We start from the raw sequence: 26,779 nt of genomic DNA, 5'->3' as shown, positions 1-26,779 counted from the left end.
GTGTGCCAGTTGTCAACCCCAGAGAAATTGGTGGGTTTCTTTAAGAATTGTAAATCTTTCGGATCGCCTGTCTAGACTTGGACTGATTAAATAAGGAAAGCGAGCGAAGTCTACAAATATTCCGTTGAAACGTGCTGAAATAATGATGAAACTGAGTAGTTAACATAGTGTGGCATATGCATGGCGCGTAAAATATGCTTATCCAGCCCATCACAACTTCTGCACGGCTTCTGAAACGAGAAATTCCTTGGAAAATATTTCCATTTCAAGAATCATCGTCTTGGTTTCGAATCAAATTAGTTGGATATATTTTACTCTGAGTAGAGATCTGTCAAAAAAATAACATCTAACAATAATCATTACTTCACCAAAGTCGACTAGTGGGGGTGGTTACGAAGAATTAAGATGCAATAAGTTTTTTACCATTTTAAATGGAATTTCAATCGAATATAGTGAACGAACAAAAATAAAATAGTGATTAGATCATGGGATGTATAATCTAAAGATGAGAAATAAATGTCGAGGAAGCGAGAGAAATAATTTTATTAAATTTACACGACTGTCAGAAAAGGACCGTATTTCGAGTGTTATTGCAACACCAAAGCAAGCATTTCCAAATAAAGCTGAATTTTAGCTCCTAAGATGAGGGTAACTATTTTAAATAACCGTATAGTTTCAGGTTTAACTTGGTGGAAAATTTCCTCATTGAAGATAAATGGTAATTAATAATAGTAATTTCTACTGTAGTATATAATATATATATACTTAAGCGGAAATCACAATTATTAATTATAACTGGGGATCGGGATGGTGCAGTAACTAACGTATAGGCTTCCCACTGAAAGGTCCCTGGTTCAAATCCTGGAGACAACAAATATTTTTCAGCAGTATCCCGATCCTAATTTGAGGTGCTTTGTGGAGAACACTTTAAGGGAGTACGACGTCCGTCGGATGGGACGTTAAAATGCGGACCCCTTGGCACCTATCGACAAAAGTAGGCTAATACCGACGCCGGGTTTATTTCCACCATTCCTTTTTTATCCATCCCTAATTGCGCAAGTGACCTTAGCTGTCGGTCGCCTCCCATAAAAATTGTTACTACTTAATTATCATTTCCCACTAAAACGAATTTCAATGAAGATTATAGATTAATATCTTTTGGGATTCAGACGGTGTCAGGGTAAGGAAGTTAAATTAGATAAGAGCTAAGAAATTCTGATGTTTCAAGATAACTCCAATAATTCGTGGCGTTATTTATTTCAAGAGCGTCCTATTTCCTATTCCATTCATGCGCCCCCTTACGGGATTGAGTGCCAACCTATTTCCACTCATCATCAATAAATAGTTCGTAATATGAATTCTGTTGGCTGAAATTTCCATTTATCTTACATAAAAATGTTAACGTAATCATCCAGAGTGATCGATGTGGCAGCATGGATATCAAATTAAGATCAATATCTTTCGCAAGGGCAAAATAATATCATCAAGTAATGAAAAGAAGATAACAAATGAAGACAATTATTTTTAACTAACAATAAACGTAGTTTCCACGAATGGGTATATATAAAATAATGGGCCTTAGTTATTCCTTTGCGGTGCTTTTTTCCATCATCAAATCATGTAGCCTTCATTAAATGCTGTTTCTTGTAGCTAAGCAGCCAATTAAATATAAATTAATAATTACTTTCCAATTGCATGCTTGAAAAATTCCCAACGGTGGAATGAAAGCAAGAGTTATATTTTATATGGTTATTTTTCAATAACATAAAGGTTTCAATAACACCAAGCCATGAATACATAGCGATCATTTTAAAGAATTGATATGGATTACTAGAGATAAGTTGTAAGGATAGTAATCAAGAGATGAATAAGAACAAATGACGAAAAGTATCATTTTTAGAATATTATTGAATACAGGAGCTTCACGTTCCGAACAATCTTGTAATCTGTTGAATGAAGACTGTCCACTCCATGTGGTAGTTGAAAAATATCTCGTACAGGAGAAAAAGATAACAAGTTAAGTGACACAATACTGGTCTCTAACGTGAAAGAATGCGAGATGTCTTGAATTCTAAAAAAAAATAAAAAATAGGGAAACAATAGCACTATATATTTCTTAACAATCGATTTTATTTCATCTCGAGTTTCTTCGTGACTGTTAAAACGTAACAAATTCATTAACGCATCTCAGAAGAAAATAATCATCGCGTTTCTTCATTCAACTTTTAGGAAGTCATTCAGATCGACCTCCTCTCAGCCCGTGCCATGCAGCGTTTAACATAAAACGCAAGAGCAAGAAATTCTTCTTCCCAAAGATTGAATCACGCGTCCCGTTTCCTACCACCAATTTTCAGATAAAAATTGGTGAAGGAGAGAAGATGGGAATTTAGGTGAGGGAGAGACAGAGCAGATTGCGTCAGTAAAGGAGAGAGCATGAAGCTAGTATGTGAATGAAGGAGAGGGGAGAGTGAAAGGTTGGAGACGGAGAGATCGACGGGGAGGGAAGAGGTGGTTTTGGGTGGTTTTTTGCAACCCGCTTCCGTCCAAGTGGACTCACGTACTACCCCATCCTTTCCTCCAAACCCTACCCCACTCTCTTGCTCCTTTTGACTCCGCCCTACACCCTGTGGAGGCTCCCATGAGAGTGGGGGAGAAGGAAGGGCGGGAAGGGGGAAAGGAGAGAGAGGGGGAAGGGGGTGGTCTCTCAACCGCCCCGAGTCGGTGGGCAGGGAGCGCAGGGGGAATGGGGGACACGCCTCCGTCGCCGCCGCCCCCTTCGGTCGGGGTACGTATATAAAGCGGAGCTCCGCGAGCCGTGGCTAGGAATCCCGCCGAACAGCCGAGTGCATCCAGCCTACTCGTCCGCTCACTCCTCTTTCCTCAACTCCTCTCCGTCGGAACGCGAATTTCATTTTATCTCTCCTTTCTCCCCGCATTTTGGGGTCTCGCTCCACCTCCCTTCAGAGAGCCTAAGGAACGAGGGGAGAGAAGCCGGAGGAGGGTATCGAAACCCGAAGCGTCTCTCCGGATTCCGACAGATTTCTCTCGAGGGAGACGAAGGAGTTCTTTCTCCTCCCGTCACCTCCGCCAGTCCCACAGAGCGGTCACTCGAGCATCGGTGAAGTTTTCCCTCCGCCGCCACCCACGCAACAGGTAAAGATTTCTCTACGCATTTCATCTTTTAACTAAGCAAGAAAGTTACGTATCGGGCTTAGCATGATTTTTCGTGGGTCTGATCTATTTCGATGCGAATGTTTTTTCAATAGTTTTTTTATCGTACAAGTATATATATGCCGTTTTTCCCCCGAAATTTTTACACTGTTGCGAAAGCTTAATTTATATTTTAAGTGAATGTGAGTCACTTCCGTGCGGTTTAAAGAAAATCGCTCCTGCGATTCGAGTCTTGTAATCCAAAAGTTTCAAATGAAGTAAAATTACCAATTTGAAGGGGATCGAGATGAGGCGGGGGCTGATAACGTACTGGCTTCCCATTCAGAGGGCCCGGGTTCAAATCCCGGCGGTGTTGAATATTTTTCAAAGGTATCTCCATCCCTACTTGAGGTGCTTTGTGGAGGGTACTTGGAGTGAGTACGCCGTCCGTCGGATGGGACGTTAAACTGCGGACCCCTTGGTGGCTTTCGTTAAGAGTAGGCTAATGCCGACGCCGGGTTTCTCTCCACCCTTCATCCTTTCCTGTCGATCCCCTATGGTGCAAATGTCCTTAGCAGTCGGTCGCCTTCCCTAAAAACTACTACTACCAATTTGAATACAGAATCATGAGTCGCCAACTTAGAAACGAGTTATTTATTATCAATTGTTGTTTTTATAATTTTTCACTCAAATAATCTACGTAAATAATGTCAGCGTACATATAGGAAAAACCTTTTGTGAAGGAGGGTTTGAAGATCTTTTTACATAATGTCTAGCACAAAGTTTACTCGAAAAAATCATTGAAATGGGTTAAATATTGGCAAAACGTCATTAAAAAGGAAGGAAGATACTCGCAAATATTGGAATTATATAGAATTTTCTTGTGTGATTAATGATAATATTGTTATTTACTCATTATGCTGAAGCGCTGTATCTTTTTTCCTTCTAGTTATATACAAGTACAAATTGGTATTCGCTTCATATTTTCGTTTAAAGTACATGTATATTTTATTGAGATAGAAACAAGTTTTTAATTTAAAAGAATTTGAACTTTTATTTTATGAAAAAATGATGCCTTAAAATACCACTAAAATTTACAATACTATTAGGTAATAATAGTAAGACGAAGAAATAGGCTGAAAATAAAACGTCTGTAAAGGTTTATCACTCGTTGAAACATTTCCAGTAAAAAAATATCAATTTCACTTTTACAAGATTTCAAATAGCAATTACTCCTTTTATAATTTAGTAATAAATGCTAAGTCTCAGCGCTATTTTCATGAATGGTTAGGCATTAAAAAAAACAAAATATACCTGTTGTATATGCAGTGAAATTGCTCGTCGAATCTCGAGTCTAGTGAACTCTATGCCGAATATTTCCGGCTCAAATTATGTTTCGCTCCTAAATTCAAGTTTATTTACTATATTTAGGATTGACGAAATGTTTACATATTTAACCAGCAAAACAATTTCTATAATACACATTCAAAAAGCAAAGATAAAAGATCTGTGGTAAATTTGAGAGAAACTGCAGGAACAATAGCCAATCGAATAATATTTCAGCAGAATTCATCTATGCAAAATTTGACATCCAGTTTGTGTTATATTTGCTTGCTATTCGAGCACATCTTATTTCTAAAAATTGATTATTCTGCATGATTAGTAACCTTCATGATATAAAAGGTTAAAAATTGATAGTTTAAGTCATGGGTGTGCAGAGGGATGAATCACGTAATAAAACAATTTAATATTACAAGCGAAGGTGAAAAGAAAGAATAATAGATTCTAAACTTCTTTAATAGTTTAATATTCTCCCATATTGGACACTAATTTTCCCTCGAAAAAACAATGGCGGTGCCGCTCTTAAATAATTATTTTTCAATAAACGCAAGCAATACCTGAGAACTTACGTCTTTAATTATCTATACTTTAATTTTAAATATTTACTGCAGTATTATAGGTTTTCTCGAAGAATTTCATCTTAAAGTTTATAATTAATTCTTCCTTATTTATGACATGATTTTAAATTAACAATGTATTGTCATATAGACCATAATTAAACGTTAGAAAACGTTGCCCAAAATCACTCCATCCATTAAATCGGTTAGCGCTTCCCCAATTAGTCATAATTATCATATATTCTAAGTCCTAAATTTCTTATGATTGTTTTGCGATTGGAAATAAGTATAAATTATGTGAAATTGCACTGCATTCAACAAATGCAAAACTGCTAAAAACTAATTAATTTAAATTTACCTAACGGTTTGCATGCTGAACACTAATTAGTGTTCCACAAGAATCTAGTTTTCTAAGATTTTCATACATATCTAGTACAACATTACTTGTTAAATGTTCATTCTCAGCGGCTTACAGTCTAAAGTCTCAGCTTTCCCTCTTTAATTGGAACATCGGCTTATCCCAAATGGTTGTGGTACTTTAAACGTTTCCATAGGCTACCAAATCTAAGGCTTTGTATTTAATGATGTGAAAAAGCATTCAGGGAGCCGTTACTTCAAAGACTCACCCATCTATTAGAGAGAAACTAAGTCCAAGTAGCTACGACGAATCCCGTCCATTCATTTTCCTAGTCGGAATTCGGATTTTGTCATCCTTTTTTGTTACCAGTAGATGCCCTTAGGATTTAAACTGTCACAGGCAGCCCGTGCGCAAATTCCCTGGGACTGAATTTCCTCGCTCGGCGCAATAAATCAGCTCCCGAACCACTATCGATATACTGGAGGAGATATGAGCACCCGTGGCGCCCCGATAAGACAAAAAAGCCCTGGCTAGGATGGATTTTGATGGAAGCAATGACGAGAGGGTTTATATATTCCAACGCGGGACTTTGGAGATCCAGTCGTTCGACATATGGTGATTCTCAGTGGCATAGAATATACGATATCACACCAAATATCATGCACTATTATATGCATCCTACAGGTTATGTAACACACATTTCATAAACCATTTTTGGTTGCATATTGTGAAGGATAAAAGGATTTTGCCGCTATAAATTCATGTAATACCGATATGGAGCTTCCGTATAAAGACGTGCCTAGGCGCAATGAACTCTTGATTAGCATACATTTATATACACATAAATATACTGAAGTGATTGCCAGTATCTGAGAATATCGGATTTTTTAGCATTTATGATAAGACGGTCGGGCTTAGTACTCGGTGAACCCTACCAAACCGACCTTTGGGCTGATTACTGTGTTTATGTTTTTATGGTCGATTAAAATGATACATTTAATAACATAATTATCAATCAATAAGGTGGTCGATTTAATATTTTTTTTTGGATAACCAAGCCAAACAAGTATCTCGGGACGGAATAAGTGCGCTGTTTGCACTAAATTTGCTGTAGCAAACCAGTATTTTTGTTTGGTATGAGTGTAGCATAGTATTTTTATTTTGTATGAGTATAATAGAGGTATTAATTTGACGTCTTTTGGTACTCATGATGAAAAGGCAAAGTCAAAAACTGATTGTGAAGAAAAAAGAAGGAAAATGAGAAGAAATAAAATAAGATTCTAAATCCCTCATTTTTATCATAATATCCTTACACATTATGCTATAAACAGTAACTTATAGTGGTGTAATTAAGTGTCACTTATAATTTATATATACCCTCATTGTACATTAAGTTCAGTTTCGATTATTAGTCACGTAATTTCGTTTTAAAACCTACCTACAAACGATTTATAGCTTTTCCGATATTTCTAGAAATATAGTATGGGCACACTTTCAAATTTTTAAGTTATTTTTTGGGTATGATAGTATTTCTATTGATTTTTATTGCAAAGAAAGTTACAAATTCCGCATACGGGAACCCCGATTACGACAGTTATCAAATTCTACTGAAATGTTATACGAATTCTGAGTGGGGCAATTAAAGTAGAAGGTATAGAAGCTCTTCTATCCAAAAAATAACTCAATTAGGCTAAATATTTTACTGGTATATTTAACCTTTCTGAACAGAATCGAAAAATTTCTGATTACTAAAAAAGATGTAGATTTTATAATTTATTATGGAAGCATCATACATTTAACCTTTTAGTTTCAATTACATAATCTTCCATGAAAATGTTTGATTGAGAGTCATTGGAGTGACATTTAGTAATGATACGTAGATTGGCAATATTCTGAATCGATTTCTGAGAGATAATTGAACTGGTTTTGACGTCATAGATACTCTTCCAAATCTAGCTCTCCTAACGTAATGATGCAGTTTGGAATTTCAATATAAAATATAATATAGAGGGAAAATAATAAAAGCATCTAAAGATTTTTTAAATTACGTGACTTATAAATTTTCGTAATTATAATTCAATACTAATAATAAACTTTATGAAAAACTGTATGGAACATGTAGTTCAATTTTTCAGATTTATTATTATTCTAGTTTTTCAAAAGAGTTTTCTTTAATTGAGCTTGTTCATTTATTTGAAAATTAAGAAAATTAGTGCTGGCCTCCTGCTTCCTTTAAGAAAAATTGTTTTTCGGAATTTTATGAGATTAAGGTACCACATGTATAACATGAGAATAGCTACTTCTACGCTTCAACTTCCGGATTAGTTATTAAAATTAGTTATTCAAGATAACAAAATTAAATATTATATTTTAAATGGCAAACCGTGTTCTTTCCAAGTTAAAATTTATTTTGTAAATAGCAAACTGGTAGAACAATCAAAACATGTATCTCTGTAGCGAAATATGGAGATATTATCAAGACACGCGAGTCATAAAGTTTACCAATCAATATTTTATTACACAATTCATGCCACCTACCCTAATTTATTTCATGGCTAAAATTATTTAGTTTATAAATTAATGCCCAAAATAACTTATCATGATGTGCTATTAGATGTGCAAATTTAGACTGAAGAAAATTTAAGATGATTGCAGTTTAAACATTAAAAAATAAGAGAAAATACTGAATCAGGTGAAACAATTTATGTATCCAGAGAGAAGTTTGGAAGAAAATTAAAAATAGGATCATGCAGGAACAGAAATTGTAAATAAAACAATTATGTAAAATAGATTGCAAATTTTCAACCGTTACATTTATTTGTTTGAGGAAGTGAAGTGATAAAATTTAAAAGTGTACTTTTTGAAACATAAATACGATTTTTACTTTTTATGATGCCCGACTACCGTAATATTAAAACACTATTTGTAAGTACTTTATTAATATTACTTTGGAAAAAGTCTTTCTTATGTTTAATTTGCTAAGTAATTGTTGACCATGGAAAATATAAGGAAAATACACAAGATGTAACGAGGCACTATATGCTACATGGCCAGGGTCCGCAAACTGATATTTGAGGAAATAGAATGAAAAAATATGTACGGCATTTGGTATACGATGATTGAGGAGAATGGATCAAAAAAACTAGGCAAAGAGTAAGACGGACTGAAGAGATAACTATAGTGGGAGAAAATATGATACTTGAAGAGAAATTGGATATTAAACCGAAATAGTGACTGGAGTACTTGCATTTAGTCGTTTAATGAAGGGCGAAATACTGGAAATTATCTTCCTTCCTCCGAATAGAGGAAGGAAGATAATTTGAAAGACATGAGTTAGGATAAAAGGATTATGAAATTAAGAAGAAAATAAAGTAGGACGAAGGAGAAGAAGGATTTATGCACAATACTACTCGTATTTTAAGACCGCCCGGGTTCAGGCTTTGATCGGGAGATTACTCATGATCATGATGAACTGCATTGACGGAACCCTTAGAAATATTATAAGAGTGGCATCACAATTAGAATATATTTATATTTTTTTCTATGATAAAGACTTTTACACGTATTTACTGCCTTATTTATTTTGGCAAAATCAAATTAGCTCCAAATTCACACCTTATACCGAGTTCAATAGGCGTGAGATCACCGAATTTCGGAAAACATATTGACAAAAGACAAATAGAATGACGCATTTTGTTTCTTACGTACAGAGGAGTTAAAACGTATGTTATGCTTAAAACTTGATGATAATAACTCAAATTAGTTTTTCGAATAAAAAAGAATATGGAAATTCTAATAAAAATTTGAAGTGTATAATATTCTTAAATTAAAATTCTATGAATATACGCTTCTTTGGGATATATTTAATTCAAAATCCATATTTTATTGCAAAAAATATATTGGGTCACGAAAGTATTGGTGTTTTTAATAACACATAAACAATTGAAATACATATATGCTTTTTTACAAAAAATATTCCCAACACTTCGTTTTGAAACGTCGCTATAACATGATTTGTGAGAAAAGAGCCGAAAGGTAAGAGAACTATCGTTCTAAATAATGTTCTGGAAATACTTAATATTTTAAGGCTAGGTAGTCATCAAAGAACAAATAAGAGAAGAATAACAATAAATATGAAAGGAAGGTATGTGCATGTACCTACCATCACCCAATATGTGCCAGCGTAAATATAATAATGTCATGTTTAAACTTTATTTAAGTAGAGCAATAAAACTACAGGGAAGTGTAAAAAATGAAGAATTCAACTTTTAATTTAAAAATTGTGGAACAGGAAAGATGCTTCGGTTCGAACCACTCATTAACTTTAATGAAGTCGTCACATTCCTTAATCTTATCTTTTTTGCCGGTGTATAAAGTAAGCAGTAATACCTTTAAAGAGAATGATGGCAGCACAAAGCCCTAGTAACTGTCAATGGTATCTCTCCGGCAGTGAAGTTTATTGCCAATTTCATAAATTTTAATGTCAATTTAAAAATGGTATCCATACTATTGATTTGTTGATTGATCATCAATGTAATTACAGCAACGATCATAATACCTAAAATTGTTTTTCTTTTAGCGTAATGCATCAAAATTTTCTCACTTCAAATATTATTTATCATGAGGTTGTTTCTACCGAAAGGAAAACAGGTTTAAAACAGTAAACGTTAGCGTCACCTCAGAGGAATAAATTAAAAGAACAGTGAGGCTTAGGCATTAAGCAGATTTATGATTCGAATTAAAATACCGTATAATTATTTGGTAGCTTTTAGTAATTCCTAAGGAAATATTATTTCACACATAGAATCAAATAAAACCAATTCAGCTATTCATTTAATAGGAGGCCACCAATGGTTTCCATTTTTCTTCTATATTATAAACTTTGGAAATATGTAGTATCCTCACCGTAGTGGATGCTGTCAATGTGAATGAGTTAGACGGTTTTCCTTTGATTTATGTTATGTCACTTTATTTATGTACTCGTTTCAAATAAAATTGTATGCAGCAGATGCTCTGCCAGTTACGATAACTAATTAATCAGACAAGGGTCGTTGGGCAGCATTCTCTCATTAATTTGGCATCGAAACCTTTCCAAATAAAATTGACATAAATAAACTATATTCTCGTTTTACTGTATTATCCAATGCAAACTTAACAGAACCACATCGATGAGTTAGTAATTAAACATACTGGAAACCATGACATGAAACATTCAAAGAAAAAAAGAGTGCGGGAATATCACAATATTTTTTTATTTCATGCATTTAATGGTATTCAGATATATCCATATGTCCTTTACGATTCAAGGATAAAAAAGAATCTAAAATATCTTTTGGGCATTAACTAGCTCTTTAATCATCAGTTATAAAAATTGAAAAAATATTTGCTCATGTTATCTATGTTCAATTAAAATTTTTTTTAAGATTTTAAAATCATAAGATATAAGAGTTACGATTTGATTTCAGGCGTTTGTCTAGAAAAAGTTTAAAGGCATAGGCTTCCTGAATGTAATAGTAAATGTAATATGTAAATGTAATAGCACGTTCACATTGCCATCAGTTCGCATGGAAATGGGACGAGGGATTTTCATCGACCTTCTGAGTTAACCAATATTGCTCTCGAAAGGACTGAAATCATGGCTTTGAGTTCTGGTGTTCCGCAGATGATGAGCACGTTACTTCGAGAGGAATTGTCACGTCTGAACAACAGCACTGCTATCGAAGCATACGCAGATGTAGTGACAACCGTTAGATGGACAGGAAAGGCAATAGCTACCAAATAGTTTACTAACTTGAAAGCATTGTAGCATGCGGCTCCAGCGTACCTTTCCAAATAGTAACGTGAGGGGACAGCGCATTCTATCCCGACTCCCGCATCTCTAACCGTTTCCCGATGCTGCTATTTCATTACGTTCTCAACAGTTCGCAGTGCCTCTACCGTTCCAATCTGTTCTCCCCCATTTCTAACTTTTTTGATGCAGGGGAATTTCATTTCCTCCCCCGTACACCATTGTTGTGCACCATCAAATTTCGATCAGGATACGAGCGAAGCTCTCCACACACTCATTTCGAGGAAGCACTTGATGTATGTGTGCTAAGGATGAATCCGTGTGCACCCTTGCCATCTCTTACAGCGATCCCCTCCCGTACGTAAAATCATTACGTCAGTACTCGAGGTCTAATTTACTACTCAACGGCTTGCCATTATGGAATAGGTTTTTCATCAAATAACATTCTTCACTTTAATATATTAATCGAATTTCGTACGAGCCGTGGCGTGATTTCAATAATCTTCACCAACATATGTCTCATATTTGGGCATGTCTACAACAGGAATGAACCTGTTACTGGAATCTTATCTGGAGACCGTTCCTCAATTCTGTGAGTAGATTTACGAGTCTATTGACAAACGCGTTTAAATATAATCAAAACTTTTAAATTCTCAGGCTTTTTCATGCAGAGAGGTAATAAGTTCTCTATTCTGATACATCAAAAATCAAAAATTTCTAATTCGTAGATTACGCGAGTGTGTAAAATGAATTGTTGCTATCAGGAACCAAGAGTAATTAAAAAGCGTTTTCTGGTCATGAATGAAATTGATTTTCTACGATTGGCTGGCACAATATTATCTGTAAAATGATTTTCACATCGTTCTGATTGTTATAAAATACTTAATGGGCCAAAATAATATTCTAGTTCTTAAGTTATATTTAATACTTGAAATCGCATTATCGCATTTCAATGTTGCGTTTGATTTATACCATTAGGGTAATGTTTTGAAAAACATACAATGCTGTGCCGGAAATGCTGAAAGATACACATTGTTTTAATATTATTTAAATATGATTTACCATTTTTGGTCCTAAGGTAAATTATAATGACATTCTTGAAATGAGAGATATGGTATACCGTTCCTATACATACTTACTCGCATAATATACGGGTTTGTAGTCTTTTCCAACATTCCCATTGATAAATGAAAGCTATTATTAATGAGATCATTAAGACTCTTTCCATTTCCAAGGATTAATGAACTTCGCGTAATTGGAAAACATGGAATAAGAAAATAGGGAGATAGAATTTTATATCAGCAAAACTTGAAAGATTTTGAGCAAGAATATCAGTTAGACATGAGTCCTTCATTATGTATTGTAATGATACGAAGGGAGCTCATAGTCCATTTTTGCAGGGGCTTTTCAGCAGCAATGATTATTTTCTCTGATAGAATCTCTATGTAATCAATTCCGTACAGCGGTAGAGCAGAATACTAATCACCTGCATACATATACTTTTAATTCAGATGTCTTCCGTGAATCGGAAGGTGTATTCTTAAACTAAAATATTAACTTCCATTCAGAATCAGAAAATATCCTCCTTAGTAAATAAAGAGGAAAAAGGAGTAAAATCAAAATGACATTTACATTGTTCGAATTTTAAAAATTTTAGTTTATCCCGCATAGTACCAAGTAAAATTTTCTAAGGAGATAAACTAAGGAGATGGCTCCCATCGAAAAGCCTTTCAAAAAGAATCAAGTATAGTTTAGAATAATGATTTTACCAAGCTGATTTATTAATTAATTTAGTCTATCTAAGCAAAACCTTTCTAGAAATTACTCTTGACAGAGTACTTTGGAATATTATCATATAAATAGGGAGCTTGTTTACATATCTTTGTTTACTACTTATGCTGAAAATATCTGCCGCATCATAGACTCCAGGTTTTAATTGTTTTTTTTAATGGTTAACACAATAATACAAGCAAGGCAGCCTATAAACTTGGGAAGAGAGAATTTCACAGTTATGTCTTCGTATTGATCTAAGAATGATCAGTATTTTTTAGGCTTAAGAGAGAAGTCTGATACCACATTCAATTACAGGAAAGATAAAGAGACTGCATAGGTTATATGTCACAGAGAGAATATGAGGGTTATCTTTCTAAAAATTACGATGAATTGAAAATCACAAATATTTTCATGAAGATATATGGCTGTAAAAAAGAAGAATAAAATATTTTGCTGATTGCTCAATCCACGCCCAACTTCACAGCCATCAAATGAACAATTAAAAGGTATTCGACAACTTCATGGAATATACTTTTATTCAATATTAGGATATACAAATCTATTTTCAGGAAAATATCTCCCCTGGAGTCGGCAAATGAAAGTGTCCGATGCAAATAAAGTTAATAATTTTGCCCTGCTATTTTTTGTACATTTTCTTTAGAAGTCTACTTCGAGTATTTTTTTTGCTGTTGCTTTAATCCAAGAAATTTGTAAATAAATAATAAGCCTTTCAATAAATTATTTTGGCATCGAAATAATGGCCGTGCCATTGCCACATGGCCTTGACGATGGCCATGTAATCTGCCCCAACAAAAGCAAACTATGCTAGAGAACTGGATCATCCAAATTTGTGGAATCTTTATACGTTAATTAGTGAAATAATTAATTTCCTTTTTATTATTTACTTGTTACTACTTCCCTTGTCAAATATTTCCTGAATTAAATAATATTTTAATTGCTTTATTGATATCTTCTGTTGAATGGAATCAGCTGAAATTATACTAATTCATTACAATATTCCGTAAAATAAGAAAATTAATTTATCTTGACCGATTTTACCCACAATTGCTGTCATACGTATATTGTTATGTTCTCATAGTGATTTTAATTTTTAATTTATAAAGTTAATTGAGTCACTATTGCTTCCACAGAAATCCTAAAAGATTTACCACGGAAGCATGCTACTCTTACCACTTTGATTCTGCTGCTTCTTCTTCTCTGTCGAGAAAGCCAATTAGTTAATGCGCAAGGAACGCATATGGAACGGTTGGAAGGGTGAAGTCTGAGTTCATGTTCTGTTTTTTCTTCCAGTCGAGAGACGCCTTTTCTTTCCGCCGTCCTTAACTTGACGAGAAAATGGCAGCCGTGCTGAGGTTTGGGCTCTTGCTGTTTCTGGCCTTGATCGCCACGGCATGGTCCAAGACCCTCGCCGAACCCGAGAAGGAGAGGATTATCAACGACATCGACGTGAGTGCCCTTATGCTTCTCCTTTTTCGAGAACCTTACGCTCCACTTCCCCGTTGGACTGAAATTGACTCAATGCATACTCGGTATCATGTTTCGTCGGAGGGAAGAGGTAGGGTGCCTTAGGGGCGTGCACCATTTTCCACATCACAGTCGACTGAAAAAATTTCCTCGAAAAAAATGCAGCAGACGTCTCGGATGGAAATATGTATTCAAAATCGTTTTTATTTCATAGAAAAAGTTCCGAAAAGACAACTGTTCGCGTCATTGGATTTTAACTGATTTCACTTGATAGCTTCGAATTGGAGGAGAATAAGATCGTCTGAGACATATAACTGCATCAATATTAATATTTTATTTTCATAAAAATCAATACGACAAAAACAATCTTATCTATATATCTTAAAGTTGATCCGTATACGTTACGGCAGCGAAGTTCATGAAAATAGTTTTAAGTAGCTAAAATATATAATCACCCTAAACTTATGCATGAAAGATGATGAATGTGGCTTACACCTATTCTCAAAAATATTAATTGCGTTTTACATTCCATATTTTTTTATCTAATCCGTGAATATTCAATGGTAAGCATTGTATCTCGTAATGCTCATTAGAAAAAGCTAATTGAAAAGTAACTTAAAAATAACCTTCTTTTTATAAGACTTGTTAAATTATATTTCATGACTTGCTCAAGTTATTTTCTATCAAATCTTGCTTTGCTAATGAGTTTCAGCATAAAATCATAGTCCCCAAAATTACAGGGGTGAACAGTGTAACTTTAGTTATTATACATTTATATAATAGCCTAATAACCATAAACACAGTTTGGTTTTTATACAAAATATGGTTTATATATATAAAATTATAAATATATATATATATAAATTATATATTTATATATATATATGTATGTATAGTTATATATTTATACAATATGTTCATAGATGATATATTCGATAGCGAATTCCCGTTATTTATATCTTTTTCCAGGCAGATATTTCCTCAAACCATGATCTTTTATGGAAACTTCTGGAAAAGTAGTTTGAAGCCTTTTGGCGGAACATTTTCCTTTGTCTCTTTGTGCTTCAGCCGGCACAAATATGTCTGACTTAATATTTGTAATACCCACGAGGCAAGAATTAAGCTGCGGTCAATTTTGATGTATTCCATTAAATCCTATTACGAAACAAAACGTCTGCATACTCTTTCAATGAAAAACTCAGACAGCATTTACCGGCTTTTTTTAATATTTAGGCTATTTGGGTGGTGATGTCGTATCGAGGAGTGAATATTTTTATGACTTATGATCATTGAACTTAGAATAAAAATGAACTCGTAAACAGCGAACACATGCTAGACGGTTAATACGGAAAAACTATTTCCTCATATTTTAATGTAAATCATCCTTTAACTGAGTTCCAAATTTCGTCATTTAATGCATCTGTAATATTTAAAAAAATTTTGTAGGAAAAGATTTTTTTTCAATATTTGATGAAAAACATACCTGCTTTAAAAATAGCTCATTCCAGGGGCTGAAACAGTGGCTGTTGACGATGCAATTAGTGTGTGAAAAACATTATCTCTTGATTGAAAACATGATTATCAGCTACATTGGAATAATAGAGTACGCATTTAAATGACGAAAGAGGCTAATTTATGAAGTCATCAAAAGCGTACTGATTCATAAATTAGTCTAATAATCACATTGATTAACACATTAGTAAGAAAGCCAGAAACAAAACAGAAAAAATAGAGAATGATATAGTTAATAAAGAGTAATTTTAAAATACCGAAAAATTAATACTCAAGGGATATTCTGTTTTTCGCAGCCCACTTGCATTGTCAATGGTCAGAGTTTCAAATTCCGGAATGCGTTCGTTTTAGGGCATGTATATTTTTAACAAATATTTAAATAAAATCTTTTGGCTACAATTATTTTTTATTACTACGTACTCTTATAGAAAGGCTTTTTTCTAAAAAAGGAAATTAATATTTCTAAACTTCAACAGTGAAAAATTTACAGTTTCATATAATCATTACGTGTAACCACTGTTAAATATTAAGATTTCCTCAATTACTTAATCTGCATCACCGCATATTATACTCTATTAGCCGCCAAGGAAATGTTTTCGAAGGACTGTTAGGACAACAAGCACCCTTTGTTATAGAAATTCATGATATTGTAGTAATAAGTATTCCAAATTTTAAGCATTTAATATCATAAATAAGTCTCCTTGATTTGTTAATCATTGTAGTACTTATATTGACGTGAGTAATACGATGACAATCCAACCTCGATATACTGGACCTTTTCATTATACGCCGAAAGTAATGCAATTTATAAGCCAACTGCGACATGTTCAAGAGGCTACTTCAATATTGAGCTGGTATTTCTTCCGGCCTGGGGATTTTACTTTCATGCCTCCAAGATGCTTTTCTACCCCCGTTTTTGAAATTATGTCATTTGCTTACCCATCGGATTCTAGATACAACCGAAAAATGTTTTTCCTTTTTTACCATCATAAAATGTATTGTTGGTTACTTGCATAGTTTTACTACCCGCGTAGTTTTTTAATGTACGGCCGGAAAAATCCAGGGATTCCAACTAAGACAACTGTAACATTAGGGTAAATATTCGGTATCTGAATTTACAGTGTACCCAGCGATTTTAAGCAGTCTTTTTGTCCTTATATAAGAGTTTACATTCTTTTAAAATGATTAAAGAGGCATGGGAGGAACTGGAGGTAGGAATGAAAATGGCCGGGGGATTCGTAAAATCAGTTAGGTTTGCTGATGACCAAGCTTCAGTTTGTCAGTCAGCCAAGGGGCTGCAAGCATTGCTTACTGAATTGGAAATTCAGTGCGGCAGGTATGGGATGAGAATCAATATTAATAAAACAAAGGTTATGCGATTTTCTAGAAAGAAAAAGGCTAAGATTAACATAAAAATAGGAGGGCAAAACTAGAGCAGGTAGAACAGTTTACGTATCTCGGTAGTGTTTTGGACCAACAGGGTCAAAGTAGTAGGGACGTAAGGAGAAGAACTGCGCTAGGCAAAGAGGCTTTCATAAGGAGGACGGAGTTGATGACGGGGACGTTGAGTGAGGATATTAAGAAAAGACTCGTAAAAACTTTGATGTGGAGCGTAGCTATGTACGGAGCGGAAACGTGGTCATTGAAGCAGGAGAATAGACGTAGACTGGAGGCTTTTGAAATGTGGGTGTGGAGAAGAATGGAGAAGGTGAAATGGACAGAGAAGTCAACAAATGAGGAAATACTTGGTATGGTGGGCGAAGAGAGGGGTTTGTTGGGAGAAATCCTATGGGGGCAGGGAAAGTGGATGAAGGGGGTGTTGACCGGCAGTGGGATGTTGAAGACTGTGATAGAGGGTAGAATGTTGGGCAAAAGAGGAAAGGGAAGGAACAGGATAGGGATGTTGGACGGTATGAAGGGAGGAAGAAAGTACTCAGAGATGAAGAGGGACCTAATATAGAGTAGGATGATGGATTTTGTGTTTTGTTGGGAGTAATAAAATGTTTGTTTGGTAGTTTTGTCCATCCAAAAACCTACCTTAACCGGTAGATTACCTTAAAAAAATCCTTTTAAAATTTGGATGTAACATTCTTTCCAACCTTATCGATGTTCTTTGTTCCACCAGCTTGGCTTCCTACTGTTTCGTCACACACCAAAAGCACTGCTCTAACCTACGTGTATAAAAAAGACTTTCCAGATATCTTCCATACTGGCGTTGAGGGTTCCGATATAATATCTAAAATTCAGTTTTGAACATATCTCTGCGCTCATTAAGATTCCCTGTATTTTCTTAAATGAACATTTCTCCATTCTTTGCGCAACCTGGCAGACTCAGTTTTCATTTTTAAACGCAGATTTATCATCGCTGATGCCGTCGCTTATTTCCTCTTTAGCTATCGCTTCTGTCACGTTATTTGGATATGATCAGAGTGCAGTTTCCAGCAGTTGGTGAATTAATTATTTTGTAACTAACATTTGGCGAATATACAAATCAATGACTCAAAAGATCAAGGTCTCAACTTTCCTGAGTACTGAGCGTTCCAATCAATCAATGTTGGATTAATTTCGTCTGCGGCTGTGATCATGTTATTACTATGCTTCGTATTTGGTGTTGATGCATGGCCGTATAGCGTGTTAAGAACATTGGAACCGTATGGCCGAATTTAAAGCGTATTATGAACAAGTTTGAATCAGGGTATTCGTAGCATGGACATACCGCCATGCTGCATTAATATCTGCTGCATTAATATTACTATCATTAATCTTTGTTTTCGTGTTAATAGTTTTTTAAAAAAATTGAGTATGTCACTTTGTAATCGGATAACAGCCTATAATCTAAAAATTGAAATAAAAGATTTCTTGCATAAAAATAACCATTGTCTAAAAGCTACTCGCTGGATGAATACACCCAAAAACTAATGTCATTAAACTATCCTTACGGATAGTGAATTCCCATCGTCATCTCGCAGCAACTTTTACGATAATGCTCAAGAATATGCATGCACCTTTACATAAATCACCGATCTTTATTCGTAACTTGAATTACTGTCAAAACGGAACCGAGGCTGGAATTCAGAAATACAAATGGAAAATGAGTCAATGATGAATGTATCGTCCGAAATATATGTGTACTTGCTAATTTTGAGAGACAGCAAAAATGGACATGCACGTATTTGACTCAAAGACGAGTACCCACCGACTTTAGAGTTTTAGTAATACGTGCCAATAGCACGTAGATAATTTAGAATAAGAAGATTTTTCCTTTCTGTTTTAACCGTGCAACAAAGGAACAAAATTTACTGAGCACTAATCCTCAGATTCCTTGTCGTAAAAAATTAATAGCAGAAATCATGAGGAAAAACTACAAAAAATACAGTGATAGCACTTCATAGGTGAAATTAAGACATGTAGGAAGGCTTGGATTTTCCCAAACAGATACAGATGCTTACGTGCACCAATAGTTATCCAAAGATCTTATTGGTTAATTAATAAATTCATAAAAATAAGTGACATCTAATAAAGCCCTAATGATCTTATTATACTCGTCACTCTCTCATCTTGCTACCTTTGAGCAGACCCGCCCCTGGGATTTGTTAATTAAGTTGGCATGTGAATCATTCGATAACGAAGGCGATGGCCGTTTTCCTTAAGTCCTTGCCCGGAGAGCCGTAACTAATTAAAAATTTCGAAAGTTCTTAAATTAATAAACTAAAAGAGAAAAGCGAGAATTAATAATTAGCCCAACGAGGCTTCATTATTATTCAATATTGCGCGCTTTGCTTTTAGAATCTCCAAAATTGCGATTCCTTATTTCAGATAGCAGTGACTTTCCTACTGATAAGAGGAAACATGCAAGCCTATAGAGATAATGATGAATAACAATCTCTATTTTACGTTATATCCTTTCGTTGAATGAAAAAAACAATTCTAAATTAACGTCCGTACATAAAGGCACTTTAATTAAGTAGGAGAACACCCTTACGAGCTGACCGTTCCCAATATCATCCTTCTTCATCTTTCATTATTTCCTTGGGGCCATCCCAACGACGTTTTTTCCACAAAATTTAGCAATAAGTCCTAATTAATTTCTTTTGCCCTTTCAAAGGACAGAGGGGTGGTTGATATTTTCTTGCTTACCCCACACACATAACTTAAAAAAAATTAATGATTATTTCCTATCAAAATCAGAGAGAAAAAAGTGACTGTAACTGATCCCTTGTACGCATGAAAAATTGTTTGCAGCGTCCGCACCCCTATTTATTACGAAGTTATTTCCATGGCATCCAACTCATGTTCAGTCCTCAAGCATTCCCATTTCTCCGTTTCTTTTTCTAAACAAATACCCCTCCCTTCCTCTTAAGTCCCTCTATTTTCTCTTTTCTCTCTTGGCATTCGCTCTTTTTCTCTTCGTTTCGCGAATCTAGGCATTTCGCTTTTCTTTGTGAGCCGACCCCAAAACAATTGGATTCCTTTCAGGCACCCAAATCTTTCTCCGGTACGTGGGGTGGCATTGGCTTGATTCCTATTTCTGCCCTCCCCTTTCAAACCATTCTCTGGATCTCTTTGCAAATTTCCGTCTTTCACTCTCTTAGAGGATTCACGGGATAGAGTTTGGGTTTGGGATATTTAAAGGCCGTGCTCATATTCAACAGTTCGTTTAGAGACGAGCATTTGTTGTGTTCCCTGCTGAATTCTTCCTGTTGAGATACTAAAGGAAAAACGGATGCGGGAATGGAAAACAAACTGTCATCGTGGGGGTTAATATCCAATAGCAGCATAGAGTTTGCAAGGAGTGCCGAGTCACCTACATCTCTCAAGTACCCATGACAACGTAATAATGAATTGGTACTGCACAATCGGTATTGAATGTAATCAGAAATTGTAATTGTAGGTATTTTATGGAAAATGATTTGCCAAATCTATAATTAAGGTTGGTCTGCTACCAACCGAGGTAATCAAATAACGGCTACGCAACCTTGATGTAATTCGATAGAATTGACAGAATTCATCATTGTTGGCCGCCAGCGGTTATTGACATCGGGAAACATTTTTACGACATTCCAATTGGTGATGAAATTCATAAGCTTAGAAAAAAGTCAGTGTGTCTTATTATTATGCTAATAGTGTAATTAAACCCGATATATATTATGCAAAGAGCCGAAAATGTTGCTAAATTCATTTCCCTGCTGCGCTTAAGTGTTAAAAATTTTAAACTATTCATGGTAAAATTTGAAAATTGGTTCAACCATTTTTAATCTAAATGCCCAAGTAAAACATGTGTGGAAAATGCATGATAATACATTACATTACAAGGGACAATAGCCCTTGAAAGTACCAAACTTAAGCTTATGAAAGCTTATCCCGTACAAAGTATATTCATGTAAATTTAAGTTTATGATTTAAAATTGAAGTTATAATTTGTAACTGTCAATATTTTCCAATAGCGAGAGGTAAAAAATAGACATAATGAGCATATTGCATCTGTAGATATTAAGGTGCAGCAGACATCCTCTACCTTTGTGTAAGGTGCCAAAAAATTTGAAAGAGATAATAAACACACGAAAAAGCGATTCACAATCCTAAAATATGCCAATAATAATAGCATAAGACGATTAAGTAAAAGTAATACTTATTTGTAAAAGTGGTAGTCGCCTAGCCTTTACGCATAAAAATAGCTTTGCGTCGAATGAATAGTGTTTTCATTTTAATTCGTACTTCTACTCCATAAAGTAACTGAAGATTAAATGAATTTCTGAAAATATATATTCAGAGAATGCAAAAAACGACCGATTGTATCAGTGACGCATGCTGAATTAAAAAATACACCATAGAATAGGGCATAAAAGTTTCAATTATTAATTTTATCCAAGACAAAAATTATCTCACTCATTGAAAAGAGGTTTGCTGGAAACCTATATTTATAAAAAATAGATAAGTTGCGCCGCACACAGTCTTGGGTCATTTTTAATGATTCTCATTGACTAAACCGTGTAAATTACTGCGATGCTCAGTTTGGGAACATGTCCATCAACTACTAATTTTAACGATTCTACTCATTGCTTGCAATCTTTCTTCAGTAAATATCTATTTCTAAATTAGTTGTGCTGCTAAGTTAATTTAGCTCCAAATGTTGCTTAAATCTGCAAACATATCATAAATTCAGATGGAAGAATATAAAGAAAAGCTTACTTCAATTAAATAATGGTAATACGGCATTTTGAAATAGCTTGTGAATAACTAAATAAATTATCAAACAGTTTTTCATTGAATTAAATTTTTTCATTTTAAACTTTAAAATGACAGTCAACTGAAACTTTCTCCCATACCGTGATACCATATCAAAGGGTAAACATATCCTTCTCAAGTAGTAGTAGTAGTTTTGAGGGGAGGCGACCGACAGCTAAGGTCATTTGCGCCATAGGGGAAGGACAGGAAAGGATGAAGGGTGGAGAGAAACCCGGCGTCGGCATTAGCCTACTCTTTACGAAAGGCGCCAAGGGGTCCGCGGCTTAACGTCCCATCCGACGGACGGCGTACTCACTCAAAGTGCCCTCCACAAAGCACCTCAAGTAGGGATCGAGATACCTCTGAAAAATATTCAACACCGCCGGGATTTGAACCCGCGCCCTCAGGGTGGGAAGCCAGTACGTTAGCCCCCGCACCATCTCGATCCCCCCACTCCTTCTCAATAAGTATTCTTTCAATCACGTACTTCTTTGAATCAATCCCTCCAAAAATGCTCTTTGCACATCTTTTGACTTCCTCTTATTTCAACGCGCACAACCTTTCCATCCGACAATATATATCCCATCAAAACTATATACCTTCCGGGGATAAAAAAAAATTAATTTTTTTACCGCCGACTCTTCCTCTAATCCACTCCAATCCACACCTCAAAATCTCTAACACATAACGCACTCCAATATCGGTGTCCAAAAATGCTTCAAAAACCAGAACTTATTTTTCCATAAAATGCACTCCCGTAAGCTTCCTACTCATCGCCAGGGGGGCAAAATTGGTCAACATGCTTGCTTCCATTTATAAAATACACCGCAGATTATGCCAAAATTGTCCCGTTTGGCTGGGATAGACTACAGTTGGTTGTACCAATGTTGTATTAGTTGGATGTGCCAATATTGCGCAATAGTATTGTACTTGAAAGTAATTACTTCGCACGCGGCTTGAAAAGGTGACGTCATTTGACTTAGTAATTAATAGCAGCATCAGATGGACCTCTTCATCAATCTATCTTGAGGTATCAATCATTTGATCTAACTGTCTCTAAATTTAGCTAAGTTTGGGAACAATGAACCACGATAAATCTGTGATTATGTTTTTATTTTTGGCCAAGAAATGAAGCCCGTAATATTTGTATTTAGCCTAATGCGTATAAAAATGCAAGTGGCGATGCTTCCTGTGGTATATAATTGTGGGAGAATTAAGGCTGTTTTTTTAACCATTTAGATGCGCACTTAAAGACGATCCACATTACATTGCTTCATTTCTTCTTATCGGATTGTAATGTTGAAGTATTGTGATGGCGAAACCGCCACACAAGCATACCAAAGCGATAGCGCATCGCCAAACACTGCGTGCTATTCCGCCACACGGGCCCATCTAATACAGGTATGCATGTACCAAGCACGCTTGCCATAAAACCAGAGTTCCTGTTAGGTCATTCATTTCCGTGGATCTCTCACCTCCATTGACATTTTCCTTCCTCCTCACTCCGAGCCTCTCCAGTTTAACCCGCACAACCGAGCGGAGTCATGCTTCTCCCCACTTGTATATCTGCTCGAAAAGATGAAGTTTATGGGATGCGGGAGGGGGAAATGGATGCGCACCAGCGGACGCTGCGATTTTGTTTTTCTCCAGATTGTTCTGGACGAGTGGTTTCCGAGGGCGAAGTGAGATACACAGAAGTCCTTGGGCTGGCAACCCTGCCCCCTCAAAACCTCTCTCTTCCCCAGCCGAACTTATTCTACCTCCCTGTCCGTGTATCTTTCTTCACTGCTGGACCCTCCCCCTCCTTCCACTTCAAACATCGTACTCTTGATCTCTTAGCTTCTCCATCGCCATGAACTCAACACCCAACCACCAACCAACCCTCTTCTTTCACCCACTCAATTCCCTGCATTCCCTCCCGCCTCTGCCCGCGTCAAACATTTTCCATCTCATCTCCCAAATAAAATTCACTTGCATTTTTTTTACCCATTTCCTACTCCTTCAGCAAGCTCTATCGTTCTCTTTCTCGTTTCCATCGTCCTTTTCTTTCTCAAAATACTGTACTGCTGGCGCAAAATCGCAATTTCTGTCGTGATATATCTAAAATCCTGATGCAGAAGATATATATACTTTCTAAAAACATGCATTTTAAGTTTCGACGTTATTGTTAACTCCGCGCGTTAGGTTGCTCCATTCTGACCTTAATCTGGGCGAAGATGCAGGGCAATTGGGTGATAAAGAATGGAACATTTAAATAAGTAAAACATAAGATATGACTAAATTATGCGAATTTAAATGAATTTAACGGAAAGTTGTATCAACTGTCTAAAACAAAAAAGAACCATTGAAAATTTTAATTTTCAGGAAAGATATGGAAGAGGAATCGTGAAACAAAAGAGAATGAGAACTTTTCCTCCTCATTTACGTCCATATAATCCATAATTTTTGCTTCTTTTTTATCTGGTATTCTCTGAAAGATACTTTTTTAGTTTAAATTTACTGAGATGGTTAGATTTTATCTTCATTTCAAATAATATTTTAATGAAAATACGTTCACTTACCACTTTCTCAGCTCTGCTGTCTGTGGGAAAATTGTAAGTATCTAACCCATACGTTTTGTTTCTATTATTATACTAGGCGCCCAGAAAGAAACTTAATAAGCTAAACAATACAAACTTGACAAATAAAACAGTTTCTGCCGTGACTTGGTGGAAAATCTTCATATTGAAATTGAAAATAAACAACTTGGCTTTAGCCAAGTTGTTTATTTTCAATTTCATTTCAATCTTGTTGGCTTTTGGATTTGAGACTTACTCCTGGCAACTGGTGACGTCGAAACTCTCAACATTGCCGCCACATTTTAAAAATATCAATTCTACCAATTTGCTACAATATATCCCTTCCGGGCGTATACATGACATGCTTCCTTTCCTATTAATTCAGTGCGTTGAATTTTACAGATGTCTTATGACCATCGCGTTTGCGGGTTGAACCCATTTGTATCCTCATTTATCTTTTACCTAGTTTAAATTTGATTTTTTTGTTTTATCTAAATTGTTATACTAATAAATTGCAAACCTAGTTACAAAGATCAATAGCATTGTATGCAGCTCAGGCTTATTAATTTCAAACGATGATACACGGATACAGATTAGTGATCAACGTAACAAAGCATGTCCATTGGTAAAATATTTTTCATAGACCATTTAAAAATTATTTATTATCTTTAACTTATGAATCAATTGCGTATGAATATTTTTGAGTAATTTTGGTATAAATCACTTATTTTACCTTCTACAACAATCAGTATACACTCAAGGGACTGGAAAAAATTCTATCTAATGTTATATTTTCCATCTGTAAATTTTCTATATTCTTCACAATAGTATTTTTGGTCTAGTGCCATCTTGTAGATAAAATATTTTGGCGACGGTAGGTAACAATTCTCATTCAAGTACTTGGTGTTGGGGAAATCCATTATTTTCTATATAATAGTCATTTGCATGAATGACAAACTTCCAAGATTTCCATTGGTTTTTCTCAATTTTATACACATAATATGAATAAATGAGGTCCCAAATTTCAATATCAAATCTTATTTTGAATTTAAAATATTATGATAAAAACTAGAACATATCCTTTGATGATACATTGTTTTGATAATTTTACCAAATTAGAGGCTTAGTAAAGGAAAAATTACATTGAAAACATTTACCACTGAAATAGTGTCAACCAAAAGGTAGAAATCGTTAAAAAAAGCAAAAATACGCAGGGAAATTTTAAATTTTTTAACCATGGATTCAGCGTACAAAATGTAAAATCAACGATGTGAAATAGTGGCCACGGTTAATTTTTCTGGTGGTAGCTATGACATCGAGTCTGCCCTTCAACTTTTTGTAGGCCAGCCAAAATTCTTTTAAATACTTTTAAAGGAGCACAAGAGGCTTTTTTACTGATATTCTGATACTACCTGACACATGATATTCAACTTTGCATTTCCGCCCGCTGATCCGGAGAACGATCCTGGCACTCAAAATGTCCAAAAGCCCGCCTCGGGGCCAGTTCATTAGACTAATGCTCATAATATCTCTGAACACAAACTTTTGCGCTTCCACTTTCTAGGTCTTTGTGTTCTCCATGCTAATCCTCAGAATGGGGAAATATTCCCCTTTGGAGGAATTAATTCGAAAGGAGTTCCTCATGTGTGCTAACAAATCAGTGACAGTAAATAATGAAAAAAACTTCAGGATATTAAAGTGGCGCCTGTGTGCTGCCTTTAATGAGGCAGAACTACAGAATATACAGTGCCCAAGTAATAGGTAAGAGAGCTTGTAGTTGAATCAGTGTGACTATACTCCAGCCAAAGTGAAACTCCACCACCTGTAAAACTGAATACAACTACATAAAAACACACAAGTTCATGCTAATTCACATCAACAGAGGTGTATAAATTCATTAAAAAACCATTTAGTGTAACGATCGCCACATGGAACGACGTATGTAACGGCCATTCCGGAAGAAATATGAGACCAGTACTTAATCAACATCTACACAATACGCTGCAAACCACCGGGAAGGTGTGTGGAAGGG

General features: G+C 35.3%; 1 protein-coding gene across 1 annotated transcript in view; it reads left to right on the top strand.

Annotated features, from left to right (window-relative positions):
- Positions 1-2,834: 2,834 nt before the first annotated feature.
- LOC139691952 (allatostatin C-like) overlaps positions 2,835-26,779 on the top strand; it is an 81,252-nt gene continuing 57,307 nt past the window's right edge. The window contains exons 1-2 of the mRNA XM_071589917.1: positions 2,835-3,153; positions 14,279-14,434. Coding sequence (XP_071446018.1) covers positions 14,324-14,434 — 111 coding nt within the window. The 5' untranslated portion in view covers positions 2,835-3,153; positions 14,279-14,323. The remainder of the gene's footprint in view (positions 3,154-14,278; positions 14,435-26,779) is intronic.

The sequence above is a fragment of the Hetaerina americana genome, unplaced genomic scaffold, assembly GCF_022747635.1.
Source record: "Hetaerina americana unplaced genomic scaffold, ioHetAmer1.1.p SCAF_4, whole genome shotgun sequence".
Lineage (NCBI taxonomy): Eukaryota > Metazoa > Arthropoda > Insecta > Odonata > Calopterygidae > Hetaerina > Hetaerina americana.
This window is presented reverse-complemented; position numbering and strand designations above follow the sequence as displayed.